Consider the following 14,284-nt stretch of genomic DNA (forward strand, 5'->3'; position numbering starts at 1 on the left):
ATATGGGGAAACTCTGCTATGTGAATGCAATCACGGGGTTTCGTTTTTTGTCCTTATACGAGCATATTTTGAGCTGCACAACGGTTCATTTGATAGAGGAAGGTTCATCGCAGCCCGCTCTGGTCATCATATCAGTCAAAAAAGTCTTTTTGTGACAGAAAAATACATTGGAATCTGCGGCATCTGTGGCAGGCTTCAACGTTTCGTACAGGCCGCGCAGTCTATCTCTATTGTATTGTTCTTACTAAAGCCTACTATATATATATATAGTATATAGGCTGTGTTCTTACTGAAGTAAATACAGATTTCATATTATTATCAACATCTATACTTGGGTCCAAATAGGGAGGTACTTGTCACTTGTTCTGCGCATGTTGTTGCGCGTCAGCCATGAAATTAGCCAATGAACGAGTTCCGTTAGAGTCATATGCGCAGTAGATTCGTCGGCTAGTATAAGTATACCTTATTCTTATTTGGGCTCAATAACTTTCCCAAATTATAATCGACAAAATGAGTTAGCCATATTTACAATAATAAGAGTAAAGTAAAAATGAATGAGTAATAAAATAAAATTGTATGTTACAGTTACAGTTTCCATAAATATATATTTATACAGAATGATTCCCCTCTCCCCTCTAGGTACACTCAGGTACACTTTAGCTTCGTGATACATACTGGGACTTCTCAACAGACTATATATAGCACTTTGCCCACATCCGTCATCTGGTATAGATGAAGTAATCTTGGAACACGGCATGTTCTCTGAAGCGGATTTATACTTGACGCCAGATAAGAATAAAGAGTAAATCTGGCAAATCTAAAGCCTTATTTTCAAAGAAAAGAAAGAAGGGGGCACTAGAGTTGCGAATCTACAATATTGGTAACCAAGTTGTCTAGATATCGTATCTTTTCAGGGACACACACACACACACGTTCTCTCGTATGTATACACGTCCACGTTGACACTACCTGTATGTTTGTGCTTGTGTGCGTATATATATCACACCTAATGCTCTCCCGAACAAATTATGGCATTGTCTCTTATCAGGAGTAAGGGTCTTCAATACGGAAATTCGCAGTTACGTTTCTTATCCTGCATCGCGACCATGAAGGTATTTAATTAGAAAACTATTATTCGTTCGTGTGTTAGAAAATGATTTTTCGGATGTTTTTCGTCGAAAGAGCGTTTATATTTTTGCTTTATACGACGAATTAACGAGATGGAGAATTTTTCTGTTAGACTGTCGCGATAATTTTCCGCACAATGAAAAAGAGAAGTATTTAACCATGAATTGCAAATTTTTAATAAGATTTCGCGAGAAATATATTATATTTAAAAACGATTTGCACATTTTTGATAATTTTTCGCGACGAATACATTGTAAATCTCTTGGTATTTGAGCTTTTTCACATGAAACTCGTTTTCGCGAGGCTACGGTTCGAATGCATTCTAACATACTTCGCGAAAGATTGTCTATACGTTTGATTTTTATCCGAAATATTTCAATTCCCAACAGAAAGGTTTGGTACTTGGTGTATACGAATCAGAGGATGAAAGCAAGATTTCGTTGACTCCCACGGCGGCTAAATACGATGAACTAGTTAATGGAAAACTACAAAAGAATATTCTATTGTAAGTGCCAGTAATATGTCTTGTAACCTATAACATACATATATGTATTTTGTAATTGAATCGTGTCATCTGTAATACCAGTTCATGTAGCAGTCTGTATTTATTTCATTGAATTGATTATTTTTTTCTTGTACGATATGCGATACCACAGTACACATACGTGTCCTCATTTAGATATGCAAATACCGGGTACCGAACATTGAACTGTATTTTTCCTGTATCGTGCAAGATAGCTGAGTAATCTGCAGATATACAAATTATATACATATAACAAAACACACACATGTCACAGAATTGTGTGATAAGCTTAAACTTAAACACAGAGTATTTGTACTATATAGTTTCGTACATGTTACTTTTGCACTTTTCCTTTGAGATTATGTGAATTAACATTGAACGATGTTTGAAAATGTTTTATCGATAGTTCCAGCCTGAAACAATTGTCATAATGCTGCCTGAGCTTTACATACAATATTCAGAATTGCTTTTCCTTTGTTGTTTTTTATAAAACTTCTCCATAAATTATTTTTTCCGTTAATAAAACTCTTTCGAATTTGAACGTAAAATTATCTTTCATGTGAGCTCACTGGCATTATTTTCATTATTTCAGGAGTGACTAGACTGAGAGATGGTATTGTACGCATGATATGAAGCAAAAACTCGCTGCACAGAAGGAGTTGCCAGATCGCATATTTTGTTATATAAAAAAACATTTGAGAGCAAATATTATTTAGGAGATAATAATTTCTTTTGAAACTGATTTTCAGTTAGAAATAAATTATTATTAATTTTTTGACAACCGAAAGAAGCTTCGAGTAGCATGAAATATCAGATAGTTCTCTAAAATTTAGGCATACGTAATAAGAGATATTATTTAGATAAAGAGAATGTCGGCTATCGGTGATAATAGTCTGGGAAATGATAACACTGCTGGAAGCAGTGGGGCGGTAGGTGAATGTAGCAGTAGACTAAGCAAACACCATTACCCCACGAATGTTCTTCATAGGATTAGTGGTACACTCGAAGATAAAAATAATGATTATCTGTGTCCTATTTGTTTTGAGGTAATCGATGAAGCTCATATCACACGTTGCGGTCATACATTTTGTTATCGTTGTATAGTCAAATCTCTAGAAACTAATGGGCGTTGTCCGAAATGCAGCTACACGTTAACGCAACAAGATATTTTCCCGAATTTTGTGTTACACGAATTGATATCGAAATATAAGACTAGAATTAAGGGTCTTAGCGAGCTAGGATCTTCTTACACGACCGATGGTAGACACAGAGGTATGGGTACAGACTTATGTTTACCGCCGTACGATGGATTAAAAGACATTGTAGCTGCTGAAAGCGCTAATCTAACGTTACCCGATATAAACGTAATGTTAGAAGTATTAACACAAAAGAAACATTTGCTCGAAGCGGAAACTTGCGCGGCGCAAAACAAATTGCTGCACGAGTTTTTAAAGCATTTACTGCAACAGAAGGAAGAACAAAAGAATCAGTTACAAAAAGAGATAGCATTGATCAAGAGAGACACGGAAGAAGTTGAAAATATATTGAGGGATGTTCAGAGTAAATGTCCGAAAATGGAAGACTTGAAGAAATCAAGCGAAAACGACACTGCACAGGTCTCTGCTATTAAAAGAGAGATGATTGGACTTATAGACATAATAGATTCGAATATGGTGAAGCCACTCGATAAAACAGGATCGTCTGGGAACGATACGTTTGTTAATCCCCCGGGAAATCAGAAGCAAAACGAATATACGCCTGGTTCCACTCTGGCTCTACGTAGAAAGAGAATGCACGCTCATTTCGATGATTTCGTGCAATGTTACTTTGACTCGCGTGCCAAAGTGCTGCACCTCGGACATAAAACTGAAGGACAGAACGACGCGTGGCACGGCTCGAGTTCAGGATTGGATGTTTTCAGAGAGAATCTTGTGAAATTTTTGAAATACAATTCATTGCGTCCGTTGGCAACTTTGAATTACTCGTCGGACATTTTTAATAATTCTACCATCGTATCGAGTATAGAATTCGATAAAGATAATGAATTCTTTGCCATAGCTGGGGTCACGAAACGTATTAAAGTATTCGATTATAGCGCCGTGATTAGGGATTCGGTAGACATACACTATCCTTGCGTAGAAATGACTTCTAGCTCGAAAATATCCTGCGTTTCATGGAACTCTTTTCACAAGGGAATGTTAGCGTCGTCTGATTACGAAGGAACTGTAACGGTCTGGGACGCTGCGACTGGTCAAAGAACAAAAGCATTTCAAGAACACGAAAAGAGATGCTGGTCCGTTGACTTTAACGATGTAGACACTAGATTGATAGCATCAGGCTCGGACGATACCAAAGTTAAATTATGGTCCTTGAATAACGATCATTCCGTTGCTTCCTTAGAAGCGAAAGCTAACGTATGCTGTGTTAAGTTTAATCCACGTAGCTCGTGTCATTTAGCATTCGGATCTGCGGATCATTGTGTCCATTACTATGATCTGCGTAACATGAACGGGGCACTGTGCATATTTAAAGGGCATCGCAAAGCTGTTTCGTATGTAAAATTCATTAACAAGGAAGAGATTGTATCGGCGAGCACCGATTCACAATTGAAAATGTGGAACATCAATAATCCACATTGTTTGCGATCGTTTGTTGGACACGTTAACGAGAAGAATTTCGTAGGTCTTGCTACCGATGGTCATTATGTAGCATGCGGATCTGAGAACAATGCATTATATGTATATTACAAAGGACTTACCAAGCAGTTATTCTCTTATAAATTCGATGCCGGTCGAAGTATATTAGAAATGCAAGAAAGAAGAGAAGAGGACCTAAATGAATTTGTATCCGCAGTTTGTTGGAGACGAATGTCTAATGTTGTGGTGGCTGCAAATTCTCAAGGAATTATTAAAATATTGGAACTTGTTTGAAGATAGATCGTAAATTAATTGCATATACCGATACATATATGTATATTTATCGTTTATATGTTTGTATATGTATTTTGAAATTTATTCGATTCACTGCTCAGACATACAACAACAACGAGAAGTAAATATTCATTATAAATGTTATAGTAATTTATTGTGAGGCAAATTGTAAAAAGAAAAAGGAACAAAAGTATCTATATACCTGAAAATCTAAATTATTAGAGACTGACTAATTTCTGAGAATACTCTGAGCATTAAACAGCACAAATATTATCTTACAATTGTAACTACGAAAATGGGTACTGTTGCTGTACCGTTATCTTAGTTTATTACGAGTACTGTTTGTTAATTCTACTTTCGGTTAACTATTTCTCAATTTAGATATACTTTAATAATAGACTGAATTTAAACTATATATAAATAGTTGATATGTGTCTGTACTAACGGCACACGTCTGTCTCTGATAGTTTATAACATGAAACATGGTATTTTATAGTTTTTAAAGATGTAGTATATTAAAGTATTCATGTTCTTTATTTTTATCATACACTTTAAGTGGATTAAGTTTCTTTTTGGTCGTTCTACGTTAATAGTATTCGTTCAGAAAACAAATCAAACGAAACAGAGAAATTTGAATTCAGTATATATATACATATATTATATTTAACTTGTAAATTACAAATGTAGTATAAAGTATACGCTACTAAAACTATTCAGCGTTGTAAAAGATATTTTTCTGGCTGTAACGATACAGACAACACTTGATAATCCGAAATCGCATACTCGTTCTAAATTTTCATTTGCAAATGCAACTTGAATTGTACAATCCGATCTGTATAGTAAATGTCTTGCCAAAGTAGCCTAATTAATTCGAATCAGGAGAGTAGATATATTCGTATCGATATAATAAACGAATTAATGTGTATTCAATTGACTTTGTGCCAAGAATATCGTCAGCTAAGAATAGTAAATGTGCTTGGATCGCATTAAGTTCCTACTGTCAGCATTAAGATCATTGTACGCTGGTATCAATCTTGTGAGTTTGCTATTATCCTAGCATAATCGTAAACAGACAGCTGGCATTGTGTTTAGAATTGGAAATTTTATCGGTTGTTCGAAGTCGTAGCGACTCTAGTGTTAATAAGTTCCGGTACGCCTACATTTACGGCAGTAATAATACCGATAAGTGCAGTCTATTATTTTTTGTTCGACGATTGTACAATATATTGCTAATTTGAAACAGCTGAAGGCTGGAATACTAGCGTCACAGCTAAAAAAGATTAGAATTTCTGATTAGAAGTAATAGATTGTAAATATTTTCGTTTCAGAGATATTCTTATATACATATATAATATATAATACTATATGTATATATAAGAATTTGCATGTACTACTCTCTTTATTTAAATGTTATTTTACCTATATAGCTCTGATGAGTATACTTTAAGCGAACAATTTTCACGACTAATTGTCGGAAAATGTCTCAATGTGTCAATTTCGAATAATTTGTTTAGTATTTCTATGATAATATTTAAGCAGACAATGTTACAAATACGCGATAAAAAACCCCATGACAAATTTATATACTTACATCTGTGTATACATACGAAGGAAGGAATCGAATTTTTGGTATATACATATATATAATTCAAATATAGTTTTACATTGTACTATATTATCATTCACGAAATCATTCTTTATTATTACGAACTTCGATTAATTAATAAGTATACTGAAAATAATTGTGGCGCCTATCTTCGATGTACTCCTAGTACAAATTAATTGTCTTCATTATATAAAGTCGGAGAGAACACAAACGGAATATTGTGAATGTGTAGCTTATTATGTAGCTCGAATTTGTGAAAGAAACTCTAATTGTAATTGTAATTAATAATTTAATACTTAGAATAATCGTTATCATAGAAATAATTCGACTAATTTTAAAGAAGTTTATTCTAGGATGTATGTAAAGAATAGTATATTTTTAGATTGTATTTTAAAATCGCAAACGCTACAGCATATGTTACGAACGATGCCTAGAATTATTGTAACGAATAAATTTGTGGATCTGTGTCTCAGTACATTTTTTCACATATTTTATTAATCAGAAAACAAACTCTCACCCTTACCTCAGTTAATGCATATGTCAATGAAAAATCAACATTTTCAATAACTCTTCAATACTTGTACCACTACAGAGCAGGCCCGAAAATTCCCAAAGGCTCTGTTAGAGTATTTTGGGGTTTGGATGAGAAGGAATATGTGGGAGTTGCGGTAGTTGGTCTTGGGAAAAAGAACCTCGGCGTTAACCAACTTGAAGAACTACACGAAGGGAAAGAAAGCATACGCACAGCTGCCGCAGGTAGATACACTTGCTTTTCTTCTTTCTTTTTCTGAATACGTATACATCATTTTCCGTGCGTAGTCTTACGGAATATATTCACAGTCAATCTCAACATTGAATGTTTCATTTATAGCGGGTTGTCATGCACTGGATGTGGTTGACATTAAAGACATCAAATTAGAAACATTAGGCGACGCGGAAGCTGCAGCCGAAGGTGCTACTCTATCAACATGGTTCTACCAAGGTATGAAGAACAAAGAAAAGCAGGCAGCATTCCCAAAAGTTTCACTGTACGGCCAAGAGGGAGAGTAAGTATTATGCACAGTTTTTCGTACGTACATTATATTTAAAAGATATTTATACATGATTACAAAATGACCCTGTTACAGAGAGCAATGGCGGATTGGAAACATCAAAGCCCAAGCACAGAACTGGGCGCGTCAACTATCGGACACTCCAGCCAATTTAATGACACCCACGATATTTTCCGAGGAAGTCTGTTCGACTCTTTCGAAATTAGGAATCACCGTTACAGTACGCGATAGATCATGGGCTGAGCAGAAGAAAATGGGCTCTTTCCTCAGCGTCTCGAACGGTAGCTGTGAGCCACCGAAGTTCGTTGAAATTCATTACAAAGGTGCTAACAATGACTCTCAACCGATCGTGTTCGTTGGGAAGGGTGTTACTTTCGACGCTGGCGGTATCAGTCTCAAGGTACAAAATGGTTTTGTCTAGTAAAGTTCTTTTAGGTTGCTCTTATTAGATTCTTAATGAATTTATTTTTGAGTAGCCATCGTTAGATATGGACGAAATGCGTGCAGATATGACTGGCGCGGCATGCGTAGCAGCTTCTATTCGTGCTGCCGCAGAGCTCAAGCTGAAGGTGAACATGGTCGGTTTGATTCCACTTACCGAAAACTTACCTTCTGGAACTGCGACCAAACCAGGAGACCTTGTGATCGCGATGAATGGAAAGAGTATCATTGTAGATAACACGGACGCGGAAGGCAGACTGATTCTTGCCGATGCGCTCAGTTACGCTCACGAATTCAATCCAAGGTAATTCGTGTCCGAGTGATTTTGAAAACAATTCCAATGTTCGCGTATCTACGAAACACTTCGACATATACCTGTATAAATATAATTGTAGATTTATCTTGGACCTCGCGACGCTGACCGGTGCAATGAAAATCAGTCTGGGAGCAGCAGCGACTGGAGTTTTCTCCAACGATGCTGCACTTTTCGAGAAATTGAGAGAAGCCGGTACTGTGACTGGTGATCGAGTATGGAGAATGCCACTGTGGAAACATTTTACAGATGAAATGACAAGTAACATCGGACAATTAAACTGCTTACCTTTTATTTTAGATTTGTTAACACTTTCGAGACTGGTGGTTACGTAGTCGTGCGACATCTGAAGCTCTCTTTGTTCTTTGTTCTAAGCCTGACAACCGTTGGTCACGAATGTGTTAACATTTTTTCGAAAATGAACGACCAACGAGATTATTTGATCGTATGATTTCGCTTACAGAGAAAGTGAAGTCGGCAGACATAAACAACGTTGCAAAAACGAAAGGTGGCGGTGCGTGCACCGCTGCAGCTTTCTTGCGAGAGTTTGTTGAATGCGACACCCCATGGATGCATCTGGATATCGCTGGAGTAATGTGCTCTGGACCCGATGATCAACCATATTTACCATCCGGAATGGCAGGTCGTCCAACCCGTACGCTTATCCAGTTCTTACAGGCATTCTGTTAAAGTATACAACTGATTGTCAGTTGTTTGATGCAAATTGTATGGTCTATTTCTATATATATGTATATATATGTATATATATATATATATCCGTATGCATGTGTATGCAGCCACATGTATATATGCATATATATTACATTATTTGTTTCTTTATATACATATGTATAAAAAACTTATGCATTTTATGTAATACGCTACCCGCCTCCCTTCTTATTATATTCCGATATCACAATTGCATTTCTGTAAATGGGTTTACCATATATTAAGTATACGCGCGAATATTCCAGCGAATCAATCAAATTGAAATGGAATGTATAAGCGAGAATTTGAAATCGAATGTTCGTCAGTTTACAAAATTTGTAATCATTAAATTTCTGTACAGAATTATATTACTTTACAGTGCGACACAGTATTTTTAGTACAACTGTGATGAGTCCATAACCTTCTTTGTACAGTTACTTTTTGTTCATATTCTGTAAAAAGTGAAATTTGGTGAACAATAATCGGCGATCAATCATATCGCCGAACATTGATAATCAAATTATACAACAACAACAAAAATGGGATAGCGAAGAGGCATACAGGAATACTTTTGTACAAAACGGTGCAGAGAATACGCTATATCTTTGTATTCGACAGAAAAAATTCTTCAACACACCAGTTACGGGAGGGATATCGTTATTTGGGCAATTTACATTTTATTCGAGTGTCGTATCTGAAATACATCCGACAGTTTTGATCAACATTTGTGTAAACGTTACACACGACTTTGTAAAAGTACTAACGATTATCCGAACTTAATGTAATAAAATACAAGATTTATTGTATGGAAATTCGTGCTTCTAATTCTATGTACAATGTGAATCACTATGTTATTCTTCGTCCGTCACGGTCACAACACACACACAATCTCTTGTTATGTACAGTTTTTACTTCTTATACCCTCTTAAAAAGAATCTTTCATCGTTCTGTGCACGGGAGCGCATCATATCTTACATAAATAGTCCTATCAGTTACTGTTACTACATTCGAGTAGAGTAACGCAAGATATACTTAAATCAATAATTGCAGAAGTCGCAAACCGAAAAGAAACATTTACAACAGAGAGACTGAATAATACTCTACATTCGTTATTTATATCGAAACAATGCAATAAACTGGCACTGTGCAACGAATACGTCCCCAATGATATTTCCAATTTCTCGGTGTATCTAACACGGTATATCATTTTCTTTTGCCACGCATACCTTTGCATGTCTCAAAATTGTCTGTTCAAAAAATTATTGCAACACAATCTTAAAACTAAGCTAACAAAGCACTTTAATGTTTCTTACACTAGATAGTACTGTCACTGGCATCACCAAGTTGTTTAACAAATTCCGGACTGAAAGAAACTTCTTGGCAAGCTTTTCATTAACCCTTATGTAGCCAACCAAAATGTGTAGATTATTTAAAACCTTTTGTATTTAACATATTTGCACGCATTCTTATTTTAAGACAATATATATATATTAGGACATTCAGAGAAATGTTGTGATATTTTTAAAAGAACATTAACAAATTGTTGAAGGAAATGCAGTAAATGGGTACCCGGATACCCGGTTGGCTACACAAGGGTTAATGATCACAAGTAACTCTCGTTAGTGTGATCTAATAAGTCCTTTTAAGGTTCCTATTGGAAAAAATATCTTTAAGCTTGTTAAAGATTTATGCCGATACAAATATGTACTTCGAAGGAGGAAAATAATAAGATGCACAATAACCGAGAGATGCTTGGCCAGTGGTTCCCAGAATAATTGAAATGAAATCCATCGTTTTCGAGAAGAGTCTATGGTCAGAAGGATTTCAGACATAGGAATAGTAGTACATAAATAAATCACTGTAATTATGTGTTCATGTACAAGACGGTGGTGGCTGCTGCTGCTGAGGAGAGGGAAGGGGCGCTGCCGCAGCAGCTGCGACTGCGGCAGCAGCAGCATACGACGACGGGTCTGAAGTATCGAGGAGCGGAGGTGGCGGAGGTAGATTTCCTCCTGCGCTTCGTCCTTTTCCTCGGCCTCTTCCTCGACCCCGACCCCGGCCCCTCCCCCTTCCGCGTCAACTCCGCCTTTCCGGCATTCCTATATTGCTCGTTGTCTTCTCCAGGAAGGCTAACGGACCTTGAAGAGCACTGCTCCCTACACCTCCGACAGGAAATCCAGCTCTTGCACCAGCTACGCCGACACCTCCCTGCGTCATGAACATCCCCTGCTGCCCAACCGAGACTCCAACTCCCTGAAGACCAGCTGTGGGAGGAGCACCCGAGCCTTGCTGCACCTGCAACGTTAGGTCACAACGTTCTATACAATTGATACAATTGGTCGGATGCTTTCCGAACACAAGTGGACATCAATGTTGAATGAAATAGAAGGATTCTTAAGGACCCGAATCTACGTCAAGCTAAGATTATTTAGTCGCGGAGAGTTCCAAAGTACTTTTAGATATACAGATTTCAGAATAGAAATAATGGTATATAGTGTCTTGATTGTTTGTAAGCCAATAGGGTGGCAGGAATAGTAATTAGATAGGCGAGGGAAATGAAAGAAAGCACAATGTTGTTTTACCATGAACAGAGATTTATTCTGCGAACATCTAGTTGCATGTAAAGACAACACAAGCGAAATGATATACGTTTGTTCTCTTACGGTCATACCCATTTCAATGAATGGCTGCAATATGTAGTTTTGTTCGTATGTATGGATCTCTAAACATTTATACGAGAGAAACTATAATAGTCATATATGAAGTACAGAAGAACAGTCACGATTTTGTTCAATATGATTTTTCTGAATATAAAGGTATTTTGTTTTGTAAGGGCTTTCATACCGATACAATACGCATGCATACATGTTCGCATGCAAAAGATATTTATCGTATTATAGTCAGGGAAGCTTATAAATACCGAGAAATATCTTGTCTCTTTAACAATTTATAATATGCGATATAAAGAAATCTATGATATGAAAAAATATGAAAGGAAAATGAATTATATACATATGTCCATGTATACATATGTCTATATATGTATAAGAAGTCACTTTAGGTTTCAAATATTAGTTCCTGCTTCTATATTATAATTTATATTCGTTAAGGATCGTTAGGTTTATTATTAATATTAAGCAAACTGATATATGCTTATCTGTTTTTCTTATTATTGCCGTTATCAGATTTATCATAGCAGCTTTTGGCTAAACATTTGTACGCATTCTAGTATCAATAGTTTTGGCACCATTTTATAACATATTTATATACAAGTATATATTGTATACTCGATACTTTCTTTTCTCCATAAATGAAAGTCATGCTTTTATATCTCTATATATCGCAGATGCTAATAGAAGCACTTTAACTTTTTTTTCTTTTCTCATATGTTACGCTTCTGTGGATAGGAATTATGTAAGGCACTGATTATACGCAACACTATAATGGTATACATTCATTTTTTGTGCAATAGGACCGAATAATTTCATGTCTTGAATAGAGCTACTATTATAAGAAAGAAGAGCAAAAATAGTCTCTATGATTCCGATGAATGTTTCCAATCGTAACAGATCTTAATAATTTAAACTATTTATATACACCTTATACCTTATACACTCGCACTCCCATGCATACACGCAGGCAGACGTATAAAATCATTCAACAGTGGTATTCATTTTCAAATGGAACAAAGAATAGAAAAAACCTAATAACAATAAATATACTAGAATCAGAATGAGAGTATTATAGCAAGTATAAATAATCTTTTGATACAAGTAACCGTACGGAGCAACAATTCTTTGTAAAGAGAAGATTTTCAATAATTTACATTAAGGATAAGTCTTAATTTACAATTAAAGCAAGATAAAAAACGTTAAAAAATAATAACTCAAGATATTTACTTTGTTAGCTATAACCGCCACGCTAAAACAAAATGTCTGAGAATACACAATTTCTTTTCTTCCCTGTGGTTAAAAATTTTTTTATATGCAGTATCGAAAGAAAAGTCTCTCCAATGGTAATTTCAAACAGCTGCCCATGTACGAAGGTTTTCAGCATTTCTTGTAATGGTATTATTTAAATACCTGTTGCTGATGAAGCTGTTGTTGCTGCATTTGATGTTGCATTTGATGTTGCAACTGTTGTTGCTGCTGGAGCTGTTGTTGATGTTGCAATATCTGTTGCTGTTGTTGAATCGTTGCGTTCCCTCCCCCGTTAGCGGCTTGTTGATTTTGCCCACTTTGAGTACCATTCGGTAAGCCTATAACATTTTCAATTTATCGAGCATTCTTCTATTTACTGATTTTCTTAGACTCTTACCGTTAGGTGCCGGGCCTTGAGCCGGGGATTTGGCCCAACCCTGCAAATCCGCTAACAAATTCTGCCACACTGCGATCTTGTCGTAGTGTCTTTTTATGAGATCTTCTTTCCGAGCTAACTCTACTCTAAGATCGTTAATATCCTCTTTGACTACTAGCTCTGGCTTCAATGCAGATAATAAGAATCTCTTCTGTAGAAAGAAGGCCTCCATTTGTTTCGCTAAATCTATGAACCTTAATGTCACTTGTTCAACTTCGCTACGAGCTTCGTCCTCATCCACAGTCAAACCACCAGACATTCCTATCCCATTGTTTCCTAATCCCTCGTCCTTTGCCGTTAGTATACTCAAACATTGCTGTAAATTTGATTCTACGTTAATGAAAATCGTTATGCAAGCAAATAATAGGCAATATTATATCAAATATGTCATCAAATTATTATCCCATCCAAAAATCATTAGTATTATGTAAAACGTAAAGTGTTATAAAATATAGAGCTTTACAGACGTTAACCCTTTGCACTTTGAGCTATGTTAACTTGAAAATTAAACATTTCATCAACATGAAATTGATATAATACCTCATACAATACCTAAATGTTTAATAATTAATTAGATACCAGCATATCTAATAATGTAAACAATATTTCAAATAATGGTGCAGCAATTTTTAGTGGTGACTCTGAGTCGGCACTCGAGTGCTAAGGGTTAAATAAATGAATAAAGAAATTGCAGCGCCTGTTATAGCGTACCTGGAATGCTTCCTCGAATTCATCTATAAGGTTACCATTACCATTAGTGGGTGTCGCCATTATACTAGTAATGTTTATGTACAAAAAGAGATTTCTTTACATTACAATTACATTGAACTAGGGTGCGCAGGCGCGAAACTGATACCACCAACCACCACCACCAGTCCAGTGTTCCGATTGGTTCCGATTGAACCAGATTGAACCCGTGGATTGAACTGGATTGAACCCATACCGTTAACGTCCGTAACTCGCGCATGCGCGGCAATTTCAACCTCAGTAACGTAACTATTTCGATGAAATCGGGTAGCTTGAGCACCCCACAGACTTTTAAAAAGTCTTTCTTCACTATTAACTGCCATTGTATAATAAAATATTAACGTTCCGCGTCACGTCTCTCGTCCATCAGTCGTCCCGCTAATAACACCGGTACATTCCCGCCAATATAACTGCCTCAAGGATCAGGGCCCTGGCCGCTCTGCTGCGTCATTGTAGATACGCTACTGTCTTGGCCGCGCA

General features: G+C 36.3%; 3 protein-coding genes across 3 annotated transcripts; 2 read left to right on the forward strand and 1 right to left on the reverse strand.

Moving 5' to 3' along the window:
- Positions 1 to 951: 951 nt before the first annotated feature.
- Positions 952 to 9,513, forward strand: LOC143219045 (cytosol aminopeptidase-like). The gene is made up of 8 exons (XM_076444816.1): positions 952 to 1,112; positions 1,518 to 1,633; positions 6,780 to 6,943; positions 7,059 to 7,233; positions 7,315 to 7,639; positions 7,716 to 7,984; positions 8,076 to 8,254; positions 8,457 to 9,513. The coding sequence occupies exons 1-8, from the start codon at positions 1,029 to 1,031 to the stop codon at positions 8,681 to 8,683; spliced, it is 1,539 nt and encodes a 512-aa protein (XP_076300931.1). The 5' UTR covers positions 952 to 1,028; the 3' UTR covers positions 8,684 to 9,513.
- Positions 2,250 to 6,657, forward strand: LOC143219038 (E3 ubiquitin-protein ligase COP1-like). Its single transcript, XM_076444805.1, has one exon. The coding sequence runs from the start codon at positions 2,521 to 2,523 to the stop codon at positions 4,579 to 4,581; it is 2,061 nt and encodes a 686-aa protein (XP_076300920.1). The 5' UTR covers positions 2,250 to 2,520; the 3' UTR covers positions 4,582 to 6,657.
- Med28 (mediator complex subunit 28) lies at positions 9,354 to 13,972 on the reverse strand. Its single transcript, XM_076444847.1, has 4 exons — positions 13,769 to 13,972; positions 13,019 to 13,373; positions 12,784 to 12,959; positions 9,354 to 10,996 (listed from the first exon to the last, which is right to left on the reverse strand). Exons 1-4 carry the CDS (start codon positions 13,826 to 13,828, stop codon positions 10,778 to 10,780), a joined length of 810 nt encoding a protein of 269 aa, XP_076300962.1. The 5' UTR covers positions 13,829 to 13,972; the 3' UTR covers positions 9,354 to 10,777.
- Between the last annotated feature and the right edge of the window lie 312 nt (positions 13,973 to 14,284).

This window comes from Lasioglossum baleicum, unplaced genomic scaffold (assembly GCF_051020765.1).
Source record: "Lasioglossum baleicum unplaced genomic scaffold, iyLasBale1 scaffold0021, whole genome shotgun sequence".
Classification (NCBI taxonomy): domain Eukaryota; kingdom Metazoa; phylum Arthropoda; class Insecta; order Hymenoptera; family Halictidae; genus Lasioglossum; species Lasioglossum baleicum.